This window comes from Mustelus asterias, chromosome 20 (genome assembly GCF_964213995.1).
Source record: "Mustelus asterias chromosome 20, sMusAst1.hap1.1, whole genome shotgun sequence".
Lineage (NCBI taxonomy): Eukaryota > Metazoa > Chordata > Chondrichthyes > Carcharhiniformes > Triakidae > Mustelus > Mustelus asterias.
The window spans coordinates 3,479,697-3,506,140 of NC_135820.1; the positions used below are offsets into that span (position 1 = coordinate 3,479,697).

General features: G+C 48.1%; 1 protein-coding gene across 1 annotated transcript in view; it reads right to left on the reverse strand.

Moving 5' to 3' along the window:
- The window catches only part of LOC144508731 (uncharacterized), a 107,156-nt gene that overhangs the window by 39,147 nt on the left and 41,565 nt on the right, over window positions 1-26,444 (reverse strand). Inside the window, exons 7-8 of the mRNA XM_078237039.1 lie at window positions 26,389-26,423; window positions 24,933-25,028 (exon numbers count right to left, since the gene is read on the reverse strand). Coding sequence (XP_078093165.1) covers window positions 24,933-25,028; window positions 26,389-26,423 — 131 coding nt within the window. The remainder of the gene's footprint in view (window positions 1-24,932; window positions 25,029-26,388; window positions 26,424-26,444) is intronic.

Below are 26,444 nucleotides of genomic sequence, written 5' to 3' on the forward strand. Positions count from 1 at the left end.
GACAGCGATCAGGCTGTGGGGGTATCGGAGGGGTAACAATGCAGGGTTGTGGGGCTGGCCAGCGATCGCTATGCCAGCAGTGTGGGGCTACTGCGTATGCGCAATCTCTGCTCTGACAGATCGGCGCATGTACAGTGGCCTGCTCAGCGCTATGCTGCCGGCCTCTCCTGTGAGAATAAGCCCCGTCCCCGGATTGTCATTGTGAATCTCGCTAGGCCACTCCATGATGCACAGAGTGTGGGAGATTCATTTCGCAAATCCCGCTGAATAAAACAGCAGGATTTACTTCATTTTTGACGCAAATTCGGCACTTCGAATTTCGATTTGATTTGATTTATTATTGTCACATGTATTAACATACAGTGAAAAGTATTGTTTCTTGCGCGCTATACAGACAAAGCATGCCATTCATAGAGAAGGAAAGGAGAGGGTGCAGAATGTAGTGTTACAGTCATAACTAGGGTGTCGAGAAAGATCAACTTAATGCAAGGTAGGTCCATTCAAAAGTCTGATGGCAGCAGGGAAGAACATAGAACATAGAACAGTACAGCACAGAACAGGCCCTTCGGCCCACGATGTTGTGCCGAGCTTTATCTGAAACCAAGATCAAGCTATCCCACTCCCTATCATCCTGGTGTGCTCCATGTGCCTATCCAATAACCGCCTAAATGTTCCTAAAGTGTCTGACTCCACTATCACTGCAGGCAGTCCATTCCACACCCCAACCACTCTCTGCGTAAAGAACCTACCTCTGATATCCTTCCTATATCTCCCACCACGAACCCTATAGTTATGCCCCCTTGTAATAGCTCCATCCACCCGAGGAAATAGTCTTTGAACGTTCACTCTATCTATCCCCTTCATCATTTTATAAACCTCTATTAAGTCTCCCCTCAGCCTCCTCCACTCCAGAAAGAACAGCCCTAGCTCCCTCAACCTTTCCTCATAAGACCTACCCTCCAAACCAGGCAGCATCCTGGTAAATCTCCTCTGCACTCTTTCCAGCGCTTCCACATCCTTCTTATAGTGAGGTGACCAGAACTGCACACAATATTCCAAATGTGGTCTCACCAAGGTCCTGTACAGTTGCAGCATAACCCCACGGCTCTGAAACTCCAACCCCCTGTTAATAAAAGCTAACACACTATAGGCCTTCTTCACAGCTCTATCCACTTGAGTGGCAACCTTTAGAGATCTGTGGATATGGACCCCAAGATCTCTCTGTTCCTCCACAGTCTTCAGAACCCTACCTTTGACCCTGTAATCCACATTTAAATTAGTCTTACCAAAATGAATCACCTCACATTTATCAGGGTTAAACTCCATTTGCCATTTTTCAGCCCAGCTTTGCATCCTATCTATGTCTCTTTGCAGCCTACAACAGCCCTCCACCTCATCCACTACTCCACCAATCTTGGTGTCATCAGCAAATTTACTGATCCACCCTTCAGCCCCCTCCTCTAAGTCATTAATAAAAATCACAAAGAGCAGAGGACCAAGCACTGATCCCTGTGGCACTCCGCTAGCAACCTGCCTCCAATCCGAAAATTTTCCATCGACCACCACCCTCTGTCTTCGATCAGACAGCCAGTTACCTATCCAATCGGCCAACTTTCCCTCTATCCCACACCTCCTCACTTTCATCATAAGCCGACCATGGGGGACCTTATCAAACGCCTTACTAAAATCCATGTATATGACATCAACTGCCCTACCTTCATCAACACACTTAGTTACCTCCTCAAAAAATTCAATCAAATTTGTGAGGCACAACTTGCCCTTCACGAATCCGTGCTGACTATCCCGGATTAATCCGCATCTTTCTAAATGGTCGTAAATCCCATCCCTAAGGACCTTTTCCATCAATTTACCAACCACCGAAGTAAGACTAACTGGTCTATAATTACCAGGGTCATTTCTATTCCCTTTCTTAAACAGAGGAACAACATTCGCCATTCTCCAGTCCTCTGGCACTATCCCCGTGGACAGCGAGGACCCAAAGATCAAAGCCAAAGGCTCTGCAATCTCATCCCTTGCCTCCCAAAGAATCCTAGGATACATTTCATCAGGCCCAGGGGACTTATCGACCTTCAGTTTATTCAAAACTGCCAGGACAACCTCCCTCCGAACATCTATTTCCTCCAGCCTATTAACCTGTAACACCTTCTCTTCCTCAAAAACATGGCGCCTCTCCTTGGTGAACACTGAAGAAAAGTATTAATTCATCACCTCGCCTATCTCTACTGACTCCATACACAAGTTCCCACTACTGTCCTTGACCGGCCCTAACCTCACCCTGGTCATTCTTTTATTCCTCACATAAGAATAAAAAGCCTTGGGGTTTTCCTTGATCCGACCCGCCAAGGACTTCTCATGTCCCCTCCTAGCTCTCCTAAGCCCCTTTTTCAGCTCATTCCTTGCTAACTTGTAACCCTCAATTGAGCCAACTGAACCTTGTTTTCTCATCCCGACATAAGCTTCCCTCTTCCTTTTCACAAGACATTCCACCTCTTTCGTGAACCATGGTTCCCTCACTCGGCCATTTCCTTCCTGCCTGACAGGGACATACCTATCAAGGACACCCAAGCTGTTCTTGAGTTGGTTGATACATTACCTCAGACTTTTGTATCTTTTTCCCAATGGACAAAGGTGGAAGAGAGAATGTCCGGGGTGCATGGAGTCCTTAATTATGCTGGAATTTTTTTGGGAGAATCCTAGCCCTGTTACTAAAAGCCTACTGATGACTCTGAAACCATTGTCAATTGTTGTAAAAACCTATCTGGATCACTAATGTCCCTTTCGTGAAGGAAATCTGCTATCTTTACTTGGTCTGGCCTACATGTGACTCCAGAGCCACAGTGATGTGGTTGACTCTGAAATGTTCTCAAACTGCTACCAAGTCAACAAAGAGGAATGAAACCAGATGGGCCACCTGGCACGACCCAGGCACCAGAAATGACAACATCAAACCCAGCTCTGTCAGCCCTGCAAAGTCCTCCTTCCTAACATTGTGTGGCAGAATTGGGAGAACTGTCTCGCAGACTAGTCAAGCAACAGCCTGATATAATTGTACTCACAGGTTCATACCTTACAGATAACATTCCGGACACCACCATTACCATCCCTGGATATATTCTGTCCCACCAGCAGGGCAGACCCAGCAAAGGTGGCGGCACAGTGTTATACAGTCGGGAGGGAGTTACCCTGGAAGTCCTTAACATTGAATCCGGACCCCATGAAGTCTAATGGCTTCAGGTTAAACATGGGCAAGGGAACATTTTACTAGTTATCATGTACCGTCCTTCTTTGGCTGATGAATCAATACTCCTCCATGTTGAACAACACTTGGAGGAAGCACTGAGAGTGGCAAGGGGTGCAGAATGTACTCTAGGTGGGAGATTTCAATGTCCACCACCAAGAGTGGCTCAGCAGCAGCATTACTGATCGAGCTGGTCGGGTCCTAAAGGATCAAACTGCTAGACTGGATCTGCAGCAGGTGGTGAAGGAACCAACAAGAGGAAATAACATACTTGACCTCATCCTTACCAATCTGCCGGCTGCAGATGCATCTGTCCATGACAGCATCGGTAAGAGTGACCACCGTCTTCACATTGAGAATAACCACCATCGTGTTGTGTGGCACTATCACCGTGCTCAATGGGATAGAGAGAGACAGCGACAGACTTTGAACCAATCTAGCAACTCAAGACTGGGCATCCATGAGGTGCAGTGGGCCATCAACAGCAGTGGAACTGTCCTCCAGCACAGTCTGTAACCTCATGGCCCAGCATATCCCCCACTCAACCATTACCATCAAGCCAGATTTTCAACCCTGGTTCAATGCAGAGCGCAGGAGGCAATACCAGGAGCAGCACCAGGCATACCTAAAGATGAGGTGTCAACCTGGTGAAGCTACCAAACAGGACTACGTGCACCCCAAGCAGCATAAACAGTGAAAGACAGAGATAAGCGATCCCACAACTAATGAATCAGATCCAAGCTCTGCAGTCCTGCCACATCCAGTCAAGAATGGTGATGGACAATTAAACAGCTCACTGGAGCAGCCCAGCACATCAGTGCAAAAGGAAAGACTGAAGCATTCATAGAAATCATAGAAATCATAGAAACCCTACAGTGCAGAAGGAGGCCATTCGGCCCATCGAGTCTGCACCGACCACAATCCCACCCAGGCCCTACCCCCACATTCGCAGCAATCTTCAGCCAGAAGTGCCGAGTGGATGATCCATCTCAGCCTCCTCCAGTGGTCCCCAGTGTCGCAGACGATGCAACATCTCTGCAGCAGTCCCTCGGGGTAGTGTCCTAGGCCCAACCACCTTCAGCTGCTTCATCAATGACCTTCCCTCCGTCATAAGGTCAGAAGTGGGGATGATTGCACAATGTTCAGCACCATTCGCGACTCCTCAGATACTGAAGCAGTACATTTTCAAATGCAACAAAATGTGGAGAATATCTGAGCTTGGGTTGACACGTGGTGAATAACCTTCGCACCACACAAGTGTCAGGCAATGATCACCGCCAACAAGAGAGAATCTGCGGTGGCACAGTGGTTAGCACTGCTGCCTCACAGAGCCAGGGACACGGGTTCGATTCACAGCTTGGGTCACTGTCTGTGCGGAGTCTGCTCGTTCCCTCTGTGTCTGCATGGGTTTCCTCCGGGTGCTCTGGTTCCCTCCCACGGCCTAAAAGATATGATGGTTAGGTGGATTGTCCATGCTAAATTCTCCCTCAGTGTACGCGAACAGGCGCTGGAATGTGGCGACCAGGGGATTTTCACTGTAACTTCATTGTGGTGTTAATGTAAGCCTTACTTGTGACACGAATAAAAAAACTGTGAACTTTATCTCACCATCACCCTTTGACATTACCATCGCTGAATCTCCCACTGTTTGTTGTCCAATGCTGAATTAATAAATGTCAACATCTCCTTTTTAGGGCAAAGATGGATGGTCAAGCAATAAGTGGCACGGTGGCACAGTGGTTAGCACTGCTGCCTCACAGTGCCAGGGACCTGGGTTCGATTCCCGGCTTGGGTCACTGTCTGTGTGGAGTTTGCACATTCACCCTGTGTCTGTGTGGGTTTCCTCCGGGTGCTCCGGTTTCCTCCCACAGTCCAAAGATGTGGGAGTTAGGTTGATTGGCCATGCTAAATTGTCTTTTAGTGTCAGGGGGTTTAACAGAGTAAATATGTGGGATTCTGGGGATAGGGTTTGGGTGGGATTATTGTTGGTGCTGGCTCAATGGGCCAAATGGCCTCCCTCTGTGCTGTAGGCATTTTATGATTCTATGAATGTTGGGGTTGTCCTGCTATGTTCCTTCCTCAAGGAATTTGTAAAAGTCTGTAGATACAAAAATTGCTAAACTTTCCTTTGTGAGTCGATTGTTTGAATGTCATGAGGTGAGAAGAGAGAAAAAACACTAAAAGGGAAACTGTCATGTCAGAATTTCACAAGAACGAAACATTTCAGTAAACAGATTAGATCACCCACAAAGGGAAGTGGTTTGAGCATCCAAATAAATACTTCCTCCAATATTAAAAAAAGCCCTTTGAATAACGTCGCTCTCCTTTACTGGGGTTTTAAAAAAAATATTGCCCGGGTGTCTTTATCCCTGGCTTTAAACAATAATCATTTCCCAAATCCAAACACAAGGTAGGTAATTATCGACAGAGAACTTTTTCCCTCTCTCGTGTGGCAAGGTGCCAATAGTAGCTTGGTGGTCACTTTTTGTCCTATCAGGATGGCTGTGAGTTCAAGGAAAGGGGGCGGCACGGTAGCACAGTGGTTAACACTGCTGCCTCACAGCGCCAGGGATCCGGGTTCGATTCCCGGCCTGGGTCACTGTCTGTGTGGAGTCCGCACATTCTCCCCGTCTCTGCGTGGGTTTCCTCCGGGTGCTCCGGTTTCCTACCACAGTCCAAAGATGTGCGGGTTAGATTGATTGGCCATGCTAAATTGCCCCTGAGTGACAGGGGGATTAAGAGGGTAAATATGTGGGGTTACCGGCATAGGTTAGGGCCTGGGTAGGATTGTGGTCAGGGCAGGCTCAATGGGCCAGAAGGCCTCCTTCTTCACTGTAGATTCTATGATTCTGTAATAAAGTCAAGTACAACACAGGAACAGGCCCTTCGGCCCTCCAAGCCCGTGCCGATCATGATGTCCTAACGAAACTAAAAAAAAATTCTGTCCTTACTCGGTCCTTATCCCTCTATTCACTCCCTATTCATGTACCCATCCAGATGCCTCTTAAATGTTGTTAATGTGCCTGTTCCACCACCTCCTCTGGCAGCGCGTTCCAGGCACCCACCACTCTCTGTGAGAAAAACCTCCCCCGCACATCTCCCTTAAACTTTCCCCCTCTCTCATTGAACCTGTGCCCCCTTGTAATTGACACTTCCACCCTGGGAAAATGCCTCTGACTATCCACCCTGTCTGTGCCTCTCATATTTTGTAGACCTCTATCAGGTCTCCCCTCAGCCTCCGTTTTTTCAGTGAAAACAATCCGAGTTTATTCAACCTCTCCTCATAGCGCCCAATCCACATTAAACACCTCCACCCGAGAGCCACTCTTCTCCTTATCCACGACTACCTGAAATCTGATGGAATTATGGTTGCTAAGTCCAAAACATCGATCACTTGGCCTGGCTCAGTCCCCAGTACCAAATCTAGTATGGCCCCCTCTCTGGTTGGGTTGTCAACATACTGTATCAAAAAGCCCTCCTGGACACACTTAACAAATTGCTCTCCAACCGAGTTCAAAACCCATGCCAGTGACTTACATAGAAACAAAGGAAATAGGAACAGGAGTAGGCCATTCGGCCGATCAAGGATGCTCCACCATTCATTATGGTCATGGCTGATCATCCAACTCAATAGTTTGACCCTGCCTTCCCTCCATATCCTTTGATCCCCTTCTCCCCAAGATCTATGTCTAACTCCTTCTTGATGGAGATGGAATTTTACCGGCACATCCGCCCAAGGTTCATACAATCCCACCCGAGGCCAACGGAGAATGCCGTTCTCCAAGACTCGCCCACCCTCGAGGCGGGTGTGACGGTAGAATTCCGGCCACAGTGTTTTGGCCTCAACTACTTTCTGTGGTCGTGGATTCCACACATTCACCACTCTCTGAGTGAAGAAATTTCTCCTCATCTCTGTCCTGAACAGCCTACCCTGTGTCCTCAGACTGTGACCTGTATAATTGCAGCAACACATCCCTACTCCTGCACTCGAATCCTCTCATTATGAGGGCCAACATGCCATTTGCCTTCTTTACCGCCTGCTGCACCTGCATGCTTACCTTCAGCGACTGGTGCACAAGGACACCCAGGTTTAATTGCATATTCTCCTCCCCTAATTTAAAGCCATTCTGATAATAATCTGCCTTCTTGTTTTTGCGACCGAAGTAGACAACCTCACATTTCTCCACATTATACAGCATCGACGATGCATATGCCCATTCACTCACGTTGTCCAAATCACACTGAAGCATCTCTGCCCGCTCCCACCCAGCTTTGCCACCCAACCTGAATCCCACATCCAGGCTGACACTCCCACCGCAGTACTGGGAGGTGGGTGGGGGTGGGTGCTACACTTGTCTGCGGTTGTCTTGGAGCGGAGGCTAATCCAAGGCCCCTCCTGCTCTCTCAAGTTGACAGGGCAGCTGGAAGAAGAGTGGGGGAAGTTGAGGGGATAACGTTGGGGGTGGGAATGTTGGGTGGTGGAGTTTGGGTTGTTGGGGTAAATGGTGGGGGCAGCGTCCTGGGCTGGCGTATTTGTAAACCACCTTTGCCGAGTCACCGGGCTGATCATTATCTGGGTTGCTGTTTGGGGTATCTTGCTGGGGTGAACTGGCTGCCCACATCATGGCAGTGTCCTGGGAAGGGCATCATTGACAGTGAAGGTCTCTGTTTTTATTCATCCATGGATCATGGATGTCACTGGCTGGCCAGCATTTATTACCCATCCCTAGTTGCCCTTGGAGGGCAGTTGAGAGTCAACCACATTGCTGTGGGCAGACTGGGTAAGGACGGCAGATTTCCTTCCCTAAAGGACATTAGTGAACCAGATGGGGTTTTCCGACAATCGACAATGGTTTCATGGTCATCCGTAGGTTCTTAATTCCAGATACTTTTTTTAATTGAATTCAAATTCCACCATCTTTACCGTTTATTTATTAGTGTCACAAGTAGGCTTACATTAACATTGCAATGAAGTTACTGTGAAAATCCACTAGTCGCCACACTCTAGCGCCTGTTTGGGTACACTGAGGGAGAATTTAGCATGGCCAATGCACCCTAACCAGCACGCCTTTCGGACTGTGGGAGGAAAGCGGAGCACCCGGAGGAAACCCACGCAGACACGGGGGGAACGTGCAGACTCCACACAGACAGTGACCCAAGCTGGGAATCAAACTCGGCTCCCTGTGCTGTGAGGCAGCAGTGCTAACCACTGTGTCCATCATACCACCCCATCTGTTGAGGCGGGATTCAAACCAGCCCCCCCAGAACATTAGCTGAGTTTCTGGATAAGTAGTCTAGCGATAAAACCACTCGGCCATCGCCTCCACTGGGTGTCCTGATGTGGTCAAAAGCGTTGGTCAGCCTTTTCATTGTGCAATATCTGGCATCTGGCAATGATGAAAAACCTCTTCCGTGTCCTCTTTGGAGAAGGAAGTTCCGATCTGTTTGCACTTAACACATTCCTCACTCTGTAAATTGGAAATCCCCAGAGTCAGTTTTGAGAATACTGAGAACTCTGGAACTAGAAACTCTCTATCATTCTCAAAGGTGATAACAAAGGGTAGAAATGTCATAGAGTCAGAGGCTTACAGCATGGAAACAGGCCCTTCGGCCCAACTTGTCCACACCGCCCCTTTTTTTAACCCGTAAGCTAGTCCCAATTGCCCGCGTTTGGCCCATATATCCCTCTATATCCATCTTACCTATGTAACTGTCTAATGCTTTTTAAAAGACAAAATTGTACTCGCCTCTACTACTATCTCTGGCAACTTGTTCCAGACACTCACCACCCTCTGTGTGAATAAATTGCACCTCTAGACACTTTTGTATCTCTCCCCCCTCACTTTGAACCTATGTCCTCTGGTTTTAAACTCCCCTACCATTGGGAAAAGATATTGACTATCCAGCTGTTCTATGCCCCTTATTATTTTATAGACCTCTATAAGATCACCCCTAAGCCTCCGACGCTCCAGAGAAAAATGTCCCAGTCTATCCAGCCAGTCCTTATAACTCAATCCATCAAGACTCGGTAGCATCCTAGTAAATCTTTTCTGCACTCTTTCTAGTTTAATAATATCCTTTCTACAATAGGGTGACCAGAACAGTACACAGTATTCCATGTCTGACCTTACCAATGTCTTGTACAACTTCAAAAAGATGTCCCAACTCCTGTATTCAATGTTCTGACTGATGAAACCAAGCATGCCGAATGCCTTCTTCACCAAACTGTCCACCTGTGACTCCACTTTCAAGGAGCTATGAACCTGTACCCCTAGATTTCTTTGTTCTGTAACTTTCCCCAATGCGCTACCATTAACTGAGTAAGTCCTGCCCTTGGTTCAATCTACCAAAATACATCACTTCGCATTTATCTAAATTGAACTCTATCTGCCATTTGTCAGCCCACTGGCCCAATTGATCAAGATACCGTTGCATTCCTAGATAACCTTCTTCTCTGTCCACTATGCTACCAATCTTGGTGTCATCTGCAAACTTATTAACCATGCACACTATTAATTAATATAAATGACAAATAATAGTGGACCCAACACTGATCACTGAGGCACACCGCTGGTCACAGGCCTCCAGTTTGAAAAACAACCCGCTAGAATCACTCTCTGTCTTCTATCATCAAGCCAATTTTGTATCCATTTGGCTACATCACCCTGGATCCCGTGAGATTTAACCTTATGCAACAACCTACCATGTGGTACCTTATGAAAGGCCTTGCTAAAGTCCATGTAGACAACATCAACTGCACTGCCCTCATCTACCTTCTTGGTTACCCCTTCAAAAAACTCAATCAAATTTGTGAGACATGATTTTCCACTCACAAAGCCATGCTGACTGTCCCTAATCAGTACTTGTGTTTCTAAATGCCTGTAGATCCTGTCTCTCAAAATACCTTCCAACAACTTACCCACCACAGATGTGAGGCTCACTGGCTTGTAGTTCCCAGGCTTTTCCCTGCAGCTCTTTTTAAACAAGGCACAACATTTGCCACTCTCCAATCTTCAGGCACCTCACCCGTGACTATCGATGATTCAAATATCTCGGCTAGGGGACCCGCAATTTCCTCCCTAGCCTCCCACAATGTCCTGGGATACACTTCATCAGGTCCCGAGGATTTATCTACCTTGATGCACTTTAAGACTTCCAGCACCTCCTTCTCTGCAATATGTACACTCCTCAAGACATCACTATTTATTTCCCCAAGTTCCCTAACATCCATGCTTTTCTCAACAGTAAATACTGATGAGAAATATTCATTTGGGATCTCACCCATCTCTTGTGGTTCCACACATAGATGACCTTGTTGATCCTTAAGAGGCCCTACTCTCTCCCTTTTGCCCTTTATGTATTTGTAGAACCTCTTTGGATTCTCCTTTTCTGCATCTGCCAAAACAATCTCGTGTCCCCTTTCTGCCCTCCTGATTTCTCTCTTAACTCGACTTCTACACTCTCGATACTCTTCAAGGGATCCACTTGATCCCAGCTGCCTATGCATGTCATGTGCTTCCTTCTTCTTGGCCAGGGCCTCAATATCCTGAGTCATCCAGGGTTTCCTTCTTCTACCAGCCTTGCCCTTCACTCTCAGGAGAATGTGCTTACACTGAACCCTGGTTAACACACTTTTGAAAGCCTCCCACTTATCAGACGTCCCTTTGCCTTCCCACAGACTCCCCCAATTAACTGTTGAAAGTTCCTGCCTAATACCATCAAAATTGGCCTTGCCCCATGTGATCCTGTGATTAAACTTATCAGGGGAGAGATGATGAATGAGTTCCTGAAACACCTCTCAAGAGGGAGGATGGACGGGGGATAGAGAAGGGGAGAGCTCAGACCAAAGGATTGAGATGTGTTTACTTTAATGCCAGGAGTATAGTGAATAAAGGGGATGAGCTCAGAGCGTGGATCGATGCCTGGAAGTGTGATGTGGTGGCCATTATGGAGACTTGGATGTCTCAGGGACAGGACTGGATACTACAGGTGCCGGGATTCAGATGTTTTAGGAAGGACAGGGAGGGAGGCAAGAGAGGGGGTGGAGTGGCACTGCTGATCAGGGATAATGTCACAGCTGTAGAGAAGGTGTATGCTGTGGAGGGATTGTCTACAGAGTCTCTGTGGGTGGAAGTTCGGAGTGGGAAGGGGTCGAGCACTTTGCTAGGGGTTTTCTATAGGCCACCCAATAGTGACAGGGAGGTGGAGGAGCAGATAGGGAAACAGATCCTGGAGAGTTGCAATAATAGCCGAGTTGTTGTGATAGGAGACTTTAGTTTCCCAAACATAGATTGGAATATCCCGAGGGTAAGGGGATTGGATGGGGAGGAGTTCGTTAGGTGTGTTCAGGAGGGTTTCCTGACACAGCATGTGGACAAGCCTACAAGAGGAGAGGCTGTACTTGATCTGATACTGACCAATGAGCCTGGACATCTCTCAGTTGGAGAGCATCTTGGGGATAGCGATCATAACTCTATCTCCTTTATGCTTGCATTGGAAAATGAGAGGATCAGGCAAGCTAGGAAAGCGTTTATATGGAGTAAGGGGAAATATGAAGACATAAGGCAGCAAATTAGAGGAGTAAATTGGAAGGAGGTATTCTCGGGGAAATCTACTGAAGAGAGGTGGCAGTTTTTCAAGGAATGTCTGTCTAGGGTTCTACAGGACAATGTTCCGAGCAGACAGGGAGGAGTTGGTAGGTTAAAGGAACCGTGGTGCACGAAAGCTGTGCGGGACCTAGTTGAGAAGAAAAGGAAAGCGTACAAAAGGTTCGGAGAGCTTGGCGAAGATAGGGATCTAGATGAGTATATGGCTTGTAGGAAGGGACTAAAAAAGGAAATCAGGAGAGGCAGAAGGGGTCACAAGAATTGGCAAGTAGAATTAAGGAAAACCCTGAGGCGTTCTATAAATATGTGAAGAGTAAAAGGATGAGACGTGAAGGAATAGGGCCTATAAAAGGTGAAGGCGGGAAAATCAGTACGGAACCAGTAGAAATGGCAGAGGTGCTTAATGAGTATTTTGCCTCGGTTTTCACAGAGGAGAAGGACATGGGTGGATGTACTGTGGGCTTGTGGTGGACTGAAAAGATTGAGTATGTGGACTTTAACAAAGAGGTTGAGCTGGAATCTTTGAATGGCATCAAGATAGATAAGTCGCCGGGTCCGGATGGGATGTACCCCAGGTTTTGTGGGAGGCGAGGGAAGAGATTGCACAGCCTCTGGCGATGATCTTTGCGTCGTCGATGGAGATGGGAGAGGTGCCGGAGGATTGGAGGATTGTGGATGTGGTTCCTATTTTCAAGAAGGGGAATAGGGATAGCCCAGGAAATTACCGACCGGTGAGTCTAACCTCAGTGGTTGGTAAGCTGATGGAGATGATCCTGAGGGACAAGGTTTATGAGCATTTGGAGAGGTTTAGTATGCTCAAGAATACTCAGCATGGCTTTGTCAAAGGCAGATCGTGCCTTACGAGCCTGGTGGAGTTCTTCGAAAATGTGACTAAACACATTGACGAAGGGAAAGCGGTAGATGTGGTTTATATGGATTTTAGCAAGGCGTTCAATAAGGTCCCCCATGCAAGGCTTCCAGAAAAAGTGAGAGGGCATGGGATCCAAGGGGATGCTGCCCTGTGGATCCAGAACTGGCTTGCCCAAAGGAGACAGAGAGTGTGTATAGATGGGTCTTTTTCAACATGGAGGTCGGTCGCCAGTGGTGTGCCCCAGGGATCTGTTCTGGGACCCTTGCTGTTTGTCATTTTCATAAATGACCTGGATGAGGAAGTGGAGGGATGGGTTGGTAAGTTTGCCGATGACACGAAGGTTGGTGGGGTTGTGGATAGTCTGGAGGGATGTCAGAAGTTACAGAGGGACATAGATAGGATGCAAGACTGGGCGGAGAAGTGGCAGATGGACTTCAACCCAGATAAATGCGTCGTGGTCCATTTTGGCAGGTCGAATGGGATGAAGGAGTACAATATAAAGGGAAAGACTCTTAGTACGGTAGAGGATCAGAAGGACTTTGGGGTCCGGGTCCATAGGACTCTAAAATCGGCCCCGCAGGTGGAGGAGGTGGTTAAGAAGGCGTATGATGTGCTGGCCTTTATCAATCGAGGGATTGAGTTTAGGAGTCCGGGGATAATGATGCAACAATATAAGACACTCATCAGACCCCACTTGGAGTACTGTGCTCAGTTCTGGTCGCCTCATTACAGGAAGGATGTGGAAAAGATTGAAAGGGTGCAGAGGCGATTTGCAAGGATGTTGCCTGGAATGAGTGGTATGCCTTATGAGGATATGCTGAGGGAGCTTGGTCTTTTCTCCTTGGAGAGACGTAGGATGAGAGGAGACCTAATAGAGGTATATAAGATGTTGAGAGGCATAGATCGGATGGACTCTCAGAGGCTTTTTCCCAGGGTGGAAATGGCTGCTACGAGAGGACACAGGTTTAAGGTCCTGAGGGGTAGGTACAGGGGAGACGTTAGGGGTAAGTTTTTCACACAGAGGGTGGTGGGCGAGTGGAATCGGCTGCCGTCAATGGTGGTGGAGGCAAACTCAATAGGGTCTTTTAAGAGACTCCTGGATGAGTACATGGGACTTAATAGGATGGAGGGTTATCGGTAGGCCTGAAAGGTAGGGATATGTTCGGCACAACTTGTGGGGCCGAAGGGCCTGTTTTGTGCTGTAGTTTTCTATGTTTCTATGTTTCTATACTGTAATGTAGATTATTAGCTAAACACTTGGATGTGTTGCACATACGAAAGTAGAATTGTTCTAATGTCCGTTGGTCATTTATTATTTGTTGTCTGGTTAACAATTACACCTCAGGGGCGAACAAAAACAACAAGAATGTTTTTAAACATCTGAAGGCTCGTAAACCACGAGTTTTGTGAACAGCTTCATGTGGTGTTTGTGTGGCAAGTTCAAAGTTAAAGTTAAATTATTAGTCACAAGTAAGGCTTACATTAACAGTGCAATGAAGTTACTGTAAAATTCCCCTTGTCGCCACACTCCGGCACCTGTTCGGATCAATCCACCTAACCAGCATGTCTTTCAGATTGTGGGAGCAAACCGGAGCACCTGGAGGAAACCCACGCAGACACGGGGAGAATGTGCAGACTCCACATCGACAGCGACCCAAGGCTGGAATCGAACCTGGGTCCCTGGCGCTGTGAGGAGGCAGAGCAAACCATTGTGCCAGCGTGCCGCCCCTATTTGGAAAATCAAATAAGGGTGGCATGGTGGTACGGTGGTTAGCACTGCCTCCTCACAGCGCCAGGAACCCAGGTTCGATCCCAGCCTTGGGTCACTGTCGATGTGGAGTCTGCGCGTTCTCCCCGTATCTGCGTGGGTTTCCTCCGGGTGCTCCGGTTTCCTCCCACAGTCCAAAAATTGCAGTTTAGGTGGATGGGCCATGCTAAATTGTCCCTTCGTGTCCCAAGATGTGCAGGTTAGGTGGATTAGCCACAGTAAGTGTGTGGGGTTACAGGGGTGGAGGGGGAGGGGGAGGGCTGTGTAATATGCTCTTTTGGAGAATCAGGGCAGATTCAATGGGCCAAATGGCCTCCTTTAGCACTGTAAGGGCTCTGTGGATACAGGTCTAGGTCTGTCTGCCCTTTCTTTATAAAATAACATCAGCGTCGCTGGCCAGGCCCACATGCCAGTTATCAGACCCGTGTGTCTTTCGGATGTGGAATGAGTCTCTGTACTTCATTTGTTCAACACGTTCTTGCCACTGACAAGGCCAGCATTTGGTCCCCATCCCTAAAACCGAGACTGTCCCGGGCGGCATTTGTCTTTGACTTGTCACTGGGTATCTCACCTGAAGAGACCTTTCCTTCCCTGTCTTGCGCAGGAACAAGAGATGCGTTGGAAGAATTTACAGGTTGATCATCAACCTTTTTGAGGGTCACATTGATTCTCAAGTACCTGGTGAAACTGGAACAGCCTTCTGAATTCGAGGGTAGGGGGGGAAACCACTGCCTCACAAGGCTTGATGGAAACATTGCCAACGCACACAGACAAAGAAATGGTCACTGCTGAGACCTCACCACCCCCAACACAAGCCTCATTCCATTGTTTCTGTCTGCTGGTGGGAGATTGAGAAAATTATTGTCCCTAAGACAATTCCTCTGTGGTGATTTTATTGGGAGAGTAAAGCCATGGAATCGTGGAGTCATAGGGGTTTACAGCATGGAAACTGGTCCTCCAGCCCAACTTGTCCACGCCACCCAGTTTTTTGCCACTAGGCTAGTCCTAATTGCCCACATTTGACCCATGTCCCTCTATAGAACATAGAACAGTACAGCACAGAACAGGCCCTTCGGCCCACGATGTTGTGCCGAGCTTTATCTGAAACCAAGATCAAGCTATCCCACTCCCTATCATCCTGGTGCGCTCCATGTGCCTATCCAATAACCGCTATACCCACCTTGCCCATTTAACTGTCTAAATGTTGGGACAATGGGAATAGCTGAGGCTTTTTCAGCATTCAGAAGGAGACCATTCAGCCCATTTAGTCTGTACTGGCCCTCTAGTGCCCTGCCCTGTAACCCTTGTACATTCTTTCTTTGCAGATAGAAATCCAATTCCTTTTTGAATATCCCAATTGAACATGCCTCCACTATCCTCTCAGGAAATTCTTTTCAGACTCCCACAACCTTCTGGGTGAAATGATTATGACAATGATGTGGTTGAATGAGGGACTTCCACTGAAGTAATTGCTTTATGTGACTTGATGGTTGTCCCACTAGAAGAGATGCTGATACAGTTTGTAGAAGTTTACAGCATGGAAACAGGCCCTTCGGCCCAACTTGTCCATGCCGTCCCTTTCTTTTAACCACTAAGCTAATCCCAATTGCCCGCATTTGACCCATGTCTCTCTGTACCCATCGTACCCATGTAACTGTCTAAATGCTTTTTAAAAGACAAAATTGTACCCGCCTCTACTACTACCTCTGGCAGCTTGTTCCAGACACTCACCACCCTCTGTGTGAAAAAAATGCCCCTCTGGACTGTTTCGTATCTCTCCCCTCTCACCTTAAACCTATGCCCTCTAGTTTTAGACTCCCCTACCTTTGGGAAAAGATGTTGACTATCTAGCTGATCTGTGCCCCTCATTATTTTATAGACCTCTATAAGATCACCCCTCAGCCTCCTACGCTCCAGGGGAACAAATGTCCCAGTCTATTCAGCCTCTCCTTAAGTGGGGGAAAAAGTGGGGGGTAAAAAATGCTGTGGGTGGAATTTTCCTGTCCTCCCCGCCACGGGAATCATGACAGGCGGGACACAGACCATGCAAACGTCCGTTGACTGTGGGGAGGATTTTCCAGCCTGAGAGAGAGAGCGCGGCTGGAAAATCCCATCCTGCGAGTAAATACGACATCATGAGATCCCTTACCAAGCATTTGTATCGCATCCCCAGAGGTAGTGTGTCGGTTTCCATCTGATTTCAAACAGGAGAAGTCTTGCCTTCTTGTAGAAATTAAAACCTACTGGATACAGAGTGAAGGATATGGGCCGTGATTCTCCAATCCCGCTGCGCTGGGTCAGGAGAATCTCGCGGCAGGCATTGCACAGAATTCCGCATGCATTCCCAACTCCATGGCATCTCCCAGTGCCAGGATTCTGGCAGCATCTGTTCCAGATCGGAAATTGGTGGCGGGAGCGCGGAATTAATATAAATGTTATTCGAAATACAATTTAAATGCTATCAGCGGGCCCGGGACTGGATTCGCCAGGCCCGATAGCATCTCCTTCCAAACCTTTCCCCCCACCACTCCCCGCCCCCCATCCACCCCCCACCCCCCCAGCCAGAGTGGTTCACTCCAGCGGGATTTAGAGTAGCTCCCCACATTTGGGGAGCTAGCAGCATGACCCCATTGGAGTGAAGGGGGGGGCAATCGATGCCCCCCAGAGAGTGCAGGAGGTGGTGCTCCCTGGGCACTGGTACCATTGCAGTGCCAGCCTGTGCCCCCTTGGGCACAACCCAAGGGGGAAAGTGCCAATACCCGGGGTGCAACTTGGCACTGTCCACCAGGCATGGGGCAGTGCCATCGGTGTGGAGCATCTGGGGGTGGGGCCTGATGGGACGGGGCCCAGGTGGGCAGGGCCTAGGGGGCGATCGGTGGCAGCGTAGGGGTCCCACTGCCACGCTTCAGTCAGGATCAGTCGGGGATCAGTCGGGGAAAGAGGGAGGCCAGCGATTGGGGTGGGCTGTAGGGGGGCAGTCGGGGGGGGGGCGGGTGGGCAGACTGCTGGTGGGAGTTGGCACTGCGGGGGGGGGTGGGTTACTTTGGGGGGGGAAAAAATAATGCGGGGGGGGGGAGCTGGAGATCTGGACAGGCCGGAGGGGTGGGAGATTGAGGCTGGGCCCGGGAATGGTCGAGGGGCCAGTGATCGAACCGTGGGGGGCGGAGAGCCAGCGTTGCGGGGTTCGCGGGGCTGGCCAGCAATCGGTGAGGCTGTCAGTGCGGGGCCACTGCACATGCGCTGATCTTGGCACTGACAGATCAGCACATGCGCAATGGCCCCCTCAGTGCGCTGATTTCAGCCTCTCCGGTGGGAATAAGCCCCGCCTCCTGCAATGTAATGGTATTCACACTGGTGGCCTCTGCAGTGTAAGAGTTTTAACAACACCAGGTTAAAGTCCAACAGGTTTGTTTGGTAGCAAATACCATAAGCTTTCAGAGCGCTGCTCCTTCGTCAGATGAAGTGGAAATCTGCTCTCAAACAGGGCACAGAGACACAGAATCAAGTTACAGGATGCTGATTAGAATGTGAATCCCTACAACCAACCAGATCTTAAAGATACAGACAATGTGAGTGGAGGGAGCATTAAGCACAGGCTAAAGAGATGTGTATTGTCTCCAGACAGGACAGCCTGCAAGTCCAGGAGGCAAGCTGTGGGGGTTACTGATAATGTGACATAAAGCCAACATCTCGGTTGAGGCCGTCCTCATGTGTGCGGAACTTGGCTATCAGTTTCTGCTCAGCGACTTTGAGCTATGACAACGGATGAATGAACACCGCTCGACAATCACCAGGCAAGACTGTTCTCTTCCTGTGGGAGAGCACTTCAGCGGTCACTGACATTCAGCCTCTGATCTTCAGGTAAGCGTTCTCCAAGGTGGCCTTCACGACACACGACAGCGCAGAGTCGCTGAGCAGAAACTGATAGCCAAGTTCCGCACACATGAGGACGGCCTAAACCGGGATGTTGGCTTTATGTCACACTATCAGTAACCCCCACAGCTTGCCTCCTGGACATGCTGGCTGTCCTGTCTGGAGACAATACACATCTCTTTAACCTGTGCTTAATGCTCCTTCCACTCACATTGTCTGTATCTTTAAGACCTGGCTGGCTGTAGGGATTCGCATTCTAATCAGTATTCTGTAACTTGATTTTGTGTCTCTGTGCCCTGTTTGAGAGCAGATTTCCAATCCATCTGACGAAGGAGCAGCGCTCCGAAAGCTAATGGTATTTGCTACCAAATAAACCTGTTGGACTTTAACCTGGTGTTGTTAAAACTCTTACTGTGTTTACCCCAGTCCAACGCTGGCATCTCCACATCATGACTTCTGCAATGCGCAGAGTGTGGGAGATTCTTCTCTGATCTCCTACTGAAAAAACAACGTGAATTACTCCAGTTTTCCCGTGATTTCAACACTTAGAATTTTTTGGCAGAATTCCGGCCGTGTTTTCAGAAGCGGAATTTAAAAGGGTAAGTTATTAGTGTGTTTGAGGAGGGACGCAATATATTTAAACTGTGCAACAGCTCCGCCTGGTGGCTCACGGCCAAACGACAAGGAGACGACCTCCATTCATTCTGAATGTCATGGTGGGCTGCTGAAAGTGTGCAGCACGGTGGCACAGTGGATAGCGCTGCTGACTCACAGCGCCAAGGTCCCGCGTTCAAATCCCGGCTTGGGTCACTGTCTGTGTGGAGATTGCATATTCTCCCCATGTCTGCTTGGGCTTCCTCCGGGGGCTCCAGTTTTCTCCCACGGTCCGAAAGATGTGCGTGGTAGGTGGATTGGCCATGCTGAAGTACCCCTTTGTGTCAGGGGGACTAGCTAGGGTAAATGCATGGGGTTGTGGGGATGGGGCCTGGGTGAGATTATGGTCGGTGCAGACTCGATGGGCCAAATGGCCTCCTTCTGCATTGTAGGGATTCTATGATTACTGTCGGTTTATTCTGAAAGAGCGCCAGGGACTTAGGTTCAATTCCCGGCCTGGGTCACTGTCTGTGTGGAGTCTGCACGTTCTCTCCGTGTCTGCGTGGGTTTCCTCCGGGTGCTCCGGTTTCCTCCCACAGTCCGAAAGACGTGCTGGTTAGATGCATTGGCCGTGCTAAATTCTCCCTCAGTGTACCCGAACAGGCGCTGGAGTGTGGTGGCTAGGGGATTTTCACAATAACTTCATTACAGTGTTAATGTAAACCTACTTGTGACACTAATAAATAAACTTAAAACATTTTACTTCAGCAGCTGAATTGAGACATTTTGTTTACTTGCCTCAGCTTTTCAAATTTCTGACAAAGTATATTCTTTCTCTACAATAGCAATCAATAAAATATTTTTATACATTAACACAACAACTCTGTTGTCATTAAAGAAGGAGGTGAGGATGGGATATAAGGAGGGGAAGGTGAGGGAACAAGTGGAAGGAAATGGGGGAAATGGGGTGAGGAAGGTGATGGGAGGGGGAAGGGAGAGGGGGAAGCTGAGGGGGACAGGGAAGGAGAGAGCAGAAGGGGGAAGGGGAAGAATGGGGAGGGGGATTGGTGAAGGGGGAAAATAGGGTGGAGATTGGGATGGGGAAAGAGGAAAGGTGAGGGGGAAGGGAGAGGGGGGAGAAGGGGGAAGAATAGGACGAGGCAGAGGGAAGGGTGGAGGGGAAGGGGACGGGGAAAGTGGGAGGGGAAAGGGGAATACTGAAGAGAGAGAGGGAAAGGCAGGGGGCAATAGGGGATGGGGCAGTGGAAAGGGAGGGAATGGATCAGGGGGAAAGGAGGGGGTAACAGGGTGGAGGGCAGGGGGAAGAGAGATGGGGGAGAGCGGGATGGGGGGAATGGGTGTGTGAGAGGGGAGGAAGAAAGTGGTGGGAGGAAGGGGGAATAAAGGTAGAAGAGGGAAAGGGGGGAAGGAGGAAAGAAGGAGGGAGAACAGTTTGGACAGAAGAACTCGACATTTTACATGTAGCCGACATTGAAGCCTCAAAAAGAACTTCAGTTAAGAAGCCAAGCTAAAAGCGTGATGGTGGAATATGACTCCAGATTTTCAACCTGCACTGGATTCTGCAGTACCTGTCAGAGAGATACTTCACACCAGCTTACAGGAGGCTTGCATGTGCCACCTTAAGGAATATACTCCCCCGGAGCGTATCAACTAGCCAAGCTGCAAACTTCCCATGACAAAAGTAGGCTTCTAAGGATCAACATTGCATCAGGGAGATTCTCCTTAAAATACATAGCAAAATCCAAATGGACTTGTCAGGATGGCCGAGTGGTCTAAGACGCCAGACTCAAGGATTCAGTCCTTCCCACTGAGGGCCGGGTGTTCTGATCTCTGACTGGATCAGTTCTGACATTACTTTTGGGCGGCACGGTGGCACAGTGGTTAGCACTGCTGCCTCACAGCGCCGGGGACCCGGGTTCAATTCCCGGCTTGGGTCACTGTCTGTGTGGAGTTTGCACGTTCTCCCCGCGCCTGCGTGGGTTTCCTCCGGGTGCCCCGGTTTCCTCCCACAGTCCAAAGATCTGCGGGTTAGGTGGATTGGCCATGCTAAATTGCCCCTTAGTGTCAGGGGAGTTAGTGGGGTAAATATGTAGGGCTGTGGGAATAGGATCTAGGTGGGATTGTGGTCGGTGCCATCTCAATGGACTGAATGGCCTCCTTCTGCACTGTAGGGATTCTATTCTATGATTCAGCTGAAACTTATTCCAGACACAAACACCCAGCTTGTTATCTACGAACCCAGTTGTTTTTTTACTGGAATTATTGACCATAGCAAAATTTAGAAAAACATTTTTTTTTTCATTTTCTGTGAATTATACATAGATGTTGAACATCATGTTAAAACATTTATTAAAAAGAATGTCTGCTGCCTCTCCTCACTGCAGCTAGACCAGAAAAAGGTGTGCAAATAAATAAGTGTAAAAACTCACCCATCATCAGTGCAAGTGACTGAGGTGAGGGAGAGAGTGCAGATTAACTCTTCAATACCGGCATTTTTGAAAGCAGAATGGGATGTTTAAATATGGCGCGCTTCTAGTGAGCATGTCCATATTACTTCCGCATGGTTCCAATGTGCACGTGCAGTGCACAGTGGGGCAGCACGGTAGTGCAGTGGTTAGCACTGCTACCTCACAGTGCCAGGGACCTGGGTTCAATTCTGGCCTCGGGTCACTGTCTGTGTGGAGTCTGCACATTCTCCCCATGTCTGTGTGGGTTTCCTCCGGGTGCTCCGGTTTCCTCCCACAGTCCAAAAGATGTGCGGGTTAGGTGGATTGGCCATGTTAAATTGGCCCGAGTGTCAGGGGGATTACAATGAACAAAGAACAGTACAGCACAGGAAACAGGCCCTTCGGCCCTCCAAGCCTGTGCCGCTCCTTGGTCCAACTAGACCAATCGTTTGTATCCCTCCATTCCCAGGCTGCTCATGTGACTATCCAGGTAAGTCTTAAACGATGTCAGCGTGCCTGCCTCCACCACCCTACTTGGCAGCGCATTCCAGGCCCCCACCACCCTCTGTGTAAAAAACATCCCTCTAATATCTGAGTTATATTTCGCCCCTCTCACCTTGAGCCCGTGACCCCTCATGATCGTCACTTCTGATCTGGGAAAAAGCTTCTCACTGTTCACCCTATCTATCCCCTTCATAACCTTGTACACCTCTATTAGATCTCCCCTCATTCTCCGTCTTTCCAGGGAGAACAAACCCAGTTTACCCAATCTCTCCTCATAGCTAAGACCCTCCATACCAAGCAACATCCTGGTAAATCTTCTCTGCACTCTCTCTAACGCCTCCACGTCCTTCTGGTAGTGCGGCGACCAGAACTGGACGCAGTACTCCAAATGTGGCCTAACCAGCATTCTATACAGCTGCATCATCAGACTCCAGCTTTTATACTCTATACCCCGTCCTATAAAGGCAAGCATACCATATGCCTTCTTCACCACCTTCTCCACATGTGTTGCCACCTTCAAGGATTTGTGGACTTGCACACCTCGGTCCCTCTGTGTTTCTATACTCTTGATGACTCTGCCATTTATTGTATAACTCCTCCCTACATTATTTCTTCCAAAATGCATCACTTCACATTTATCCGGATCAAATTCCATCTGCCACCTCTCCGCCCAATTTTCCAGCCTATCTATATCCTGCTGTATTGCCCGACAATGCTCATCGCTATCCGCAAGTCCAGCAGGGTAAATCTGTGGGGCTATGGGAATAGGTTCTGGGTGGGACTGTGATCGGTGCAGACTCAATGGGTCCAATGGCCACCTTCTGCGCTGTGGGGATTCTATGTGCACAGTCAACTTAAGTCAGGATTCGGACTGGAAGTTATGGGCCATTGTGATAACAATGAGTGCTGTTGAATGCGGTACTACAGATGATTTGTTAAAGATTTTTTTGTAGCTGTCATCGAACAATGGGATGCATACAAAATATTATGCATTGAGAGCGCATTAATCCAAGGCAAAGGATGGGCTGGGGGAAATTTCCAGTCCGGGCTTTTCTTTCTGAGGATAGAACATAGAACATAGAACAGTACAGCACAGAACAGGCCCTTCGGCCCACGATGTTGTGCCGAGCTTTATCTGAAACCAAGATCAAGCTATCCCACTCCCTATCATCCTGGTGTGCTCCATGTGCCTATCCAATAACCGCTTAAATGTTCCTAAAGTGTCTGACTCCACTATCACTGCAGGCAGTCCATTCCACACCCCAACCACTCTCTGCGTAAAGAACCTACCTCTGATATCCTTCCGATATCTCCCACCACGAACCCTATAGTTATGCCCCCTTGTAATAGCTCCATCCACCCGAGGAAATAGTCTTTGAACGTTCACTCTATCTATCCCCATCATCATTTTATAAACCTCTATTAAGTCTCCCCTCAGCCTCCTCCGCTCCAGAGAGAACAGCCCTAGCTCCCTCAACCTTTCCTCATAAGACCTACCCTCTAAACCAGGCAGCATCCTGGTAAATCTCCTCTGCACTCTTTCCAGCACTTCCACATCCTTCTTATAGTGAGGATATAGCCAAAATTCTCCGATCTCATCCGCAACTCCAGTCCCGCTGCTGTAAATGGAGCATGGAATCCCTGCACTGCAGAAGGAGGCCATTTGGCCCATCACATCTGCACCGACAACAATCCCATCCAGGCCCTACCCCCATAACCCCATCATCTTCTACCCTGCTAATCCCCCGGTTACTAATGGTTAATTTCCCATGGTATTATCGCTAGACTATTAACCCATTAATTCAGCTAATGTTCTGGGGACCCGGGTTTGAATCCTGCCATGGCAGGTGGTGGAATTTGAATTCAATAATAAAAAAAATTCCAATTCCGATATATCTGGAATTAAGAATCTACTGATGGCCATGAAATCATTGTTGATTGTCAGAAAAGCTCATCTGGGTCACGAATGCCCTTCAGGGAAGGAAGTCTGCCGCCCTTACCTGGTCTTGTTGACATGTGACGCCAGAGCCACAGCAAGGTGGTTGACTCTCAACTGCCCTCTGAACAAGCGCAACCAGGGATGAGCAATAAATGCCAGCCAGCCAGCGATGCCCACGTCCCACGAATGACTTAAAGAAAATCAATCTAACCCGCACATCTTTGGACTGTGAGAGGAAACCGGAGCACCCGGAGGAAACGCACGCAGACACGGGGAGACTCCACGCAAACAGTGACCCAAGCCAGGAATCGAACTCAAGCCCAAGGCGATGTGAGGCAGCAGTGCTGACCACTGTGCCACCACTGAATCTCAAATCCTTTGTTCACACTGGCAGCAGTAAAGATTGAAGTTTATTTTAAAGTTAAGATTTTTTATTCGTGTCACAAGTAGGCTTACATTAACACTGCAATGAAGTTACTGTGAAAATCCCCAAGTCCCCACACTCCGGCTCCCGTTCGGGTACACTGAGGGAGAATTTAGCATGGCCAATGCACTTAACCAGCACGTCTTTCAGACTGTGGGAGGAAACTGGAGCACCCGGAGGAAGCCCACGCAGACACGGGGAGAACGTGCAGACTCCGCATAGACAGTGACCCGAGGACGGGAATCGAACCCAGGTCCCTGGCGCTGTGAGGCAGCAGTGCTAACCACTGTGCCATCATGTAGTGGGGTCTACATGATCGGAGAGTTCCAGCCTATATCATTGCAAGATGAGAACAGAATAGGAGAAAGGGGATAAATCCGAAGAGAGTAATGCTGATTGTGGCCCATTGCTTGCCCGATATTCCTGTACTTTACAAGCCAGCCAGGGAAACAGGAGCAGGATTACACAAGGCAAGATGGATTTCAGACAGAACACGAACTGAGGCTTATACATACATATAGAAATTCACGGCATCCTCTAAGTTTATTGCACAGATGCTGTAAACCTTTTTTAAAAGATATTCCACACAAGGCAACGGAACACTATTAAGTTCGGCTGCATTTCACATCAGCGTACACAGTCTCCTCCGCTTTTTCCCTTTGCGATGAAGCTTTTGCCAGTACATTGAGATCCAGCGTCGCATAAACCATCTGTTGTTCGACCTGTTTAAAAAGTGCAGAAAGACACATTTCAAACTTCCAATTCACCCCAGTCAGGGACATAATGAATAATGGGAGCAGAAAGACAGTCGAATTAGCAGAGGCCGTCCTCAGGCGCTGGTTTCCGTGCCCTTCTGAAGGGCTGTCCTGGCCAACAATGTCCTCATTGGAGGAAATTAGAAAGAAAAAATGATTTTTCCTCTCTAGCCTTGACCGAGTGGGTACAAAATGTCCATAAATAGGGAAAGTTAAAGTAAATAGCAAAGTGACAATCAATGCATGATGGCCACACGAAAGCTGTACTTAACACACAACGGTGAGTGTAAACACTGCACTTAACGCACACGGGTTTGTGTAATACACTGGATTTAACACACATACGGGTTAGTGTAAACACTGTATGTAACACATGGGTTAGGGTAAACACTGTATATAACACAGGCGGGTTAGTGTAAACACTGTATATAACACACAGGGGTTAGTGTAAACACTGTATATAACATACACGGGTTAGTGTAAACACTGTGTATAACACACACGGGTTAGTGTAAACACTGTATATAACACACGGGTTAGTGTAAACACTGTGTATAACACACACGGGTTAGTGTAAACACTGTATATAACACATACGGGTTAGTGTAAACACCGTACATAACACACACGGGTTAGTGTAAACACTGTATAGAACACACAGGGGGTAGTGTAAACACTGTATATAACACACATGGGTTAGTGTAAACACTGTGTATAACACACACGGGTTAGTGTAAACACTGTGTATAACACACACGGGTTAGTGTAAACACTGTATATAACACACAGGGGTTAGTGTAAACACTGTATATAACATACACGGGTTAGTGTAAACACTGTGTATAACACACACGGGTTAGTGTAAACACTGTATATAACACACGGGTTAGTGTAAACACTGTGTATAACACACACGGGTTAGTGTAAACACTGTATATAACACATACGGGTTAGTGTAAACACCGTACATAACACACACGGGTTAGTGTAAACACTGTATAGAACACACAGGGGGTAGTGTAAACACTGTATATAACACACATGGGTTAGTGTAAACACTGTGTATAACACACACGGGTTAGTGTAAACACTGTATATAACACACACGGGTTAGTGTAAACACTGTGTATAACACACACGGGTTATTGTAAACATTGTGTATAACACACACGGGTTAGTGTAAACACTGTGTATAACACACACGGGTTATTGTAAACACTGTGTATAACACACACGGGTTAGTGTAAACACTGTATATAACACACAGGGGTTAGTGTAAACACTGTATAGAACGCTTGAATCAATATGAATTCCCCATTGAACATACCTCCGTTTGAAAGTTGTTGTTTTGATGGTGAACTCCTGTTTGTGTAAAATTGGAAG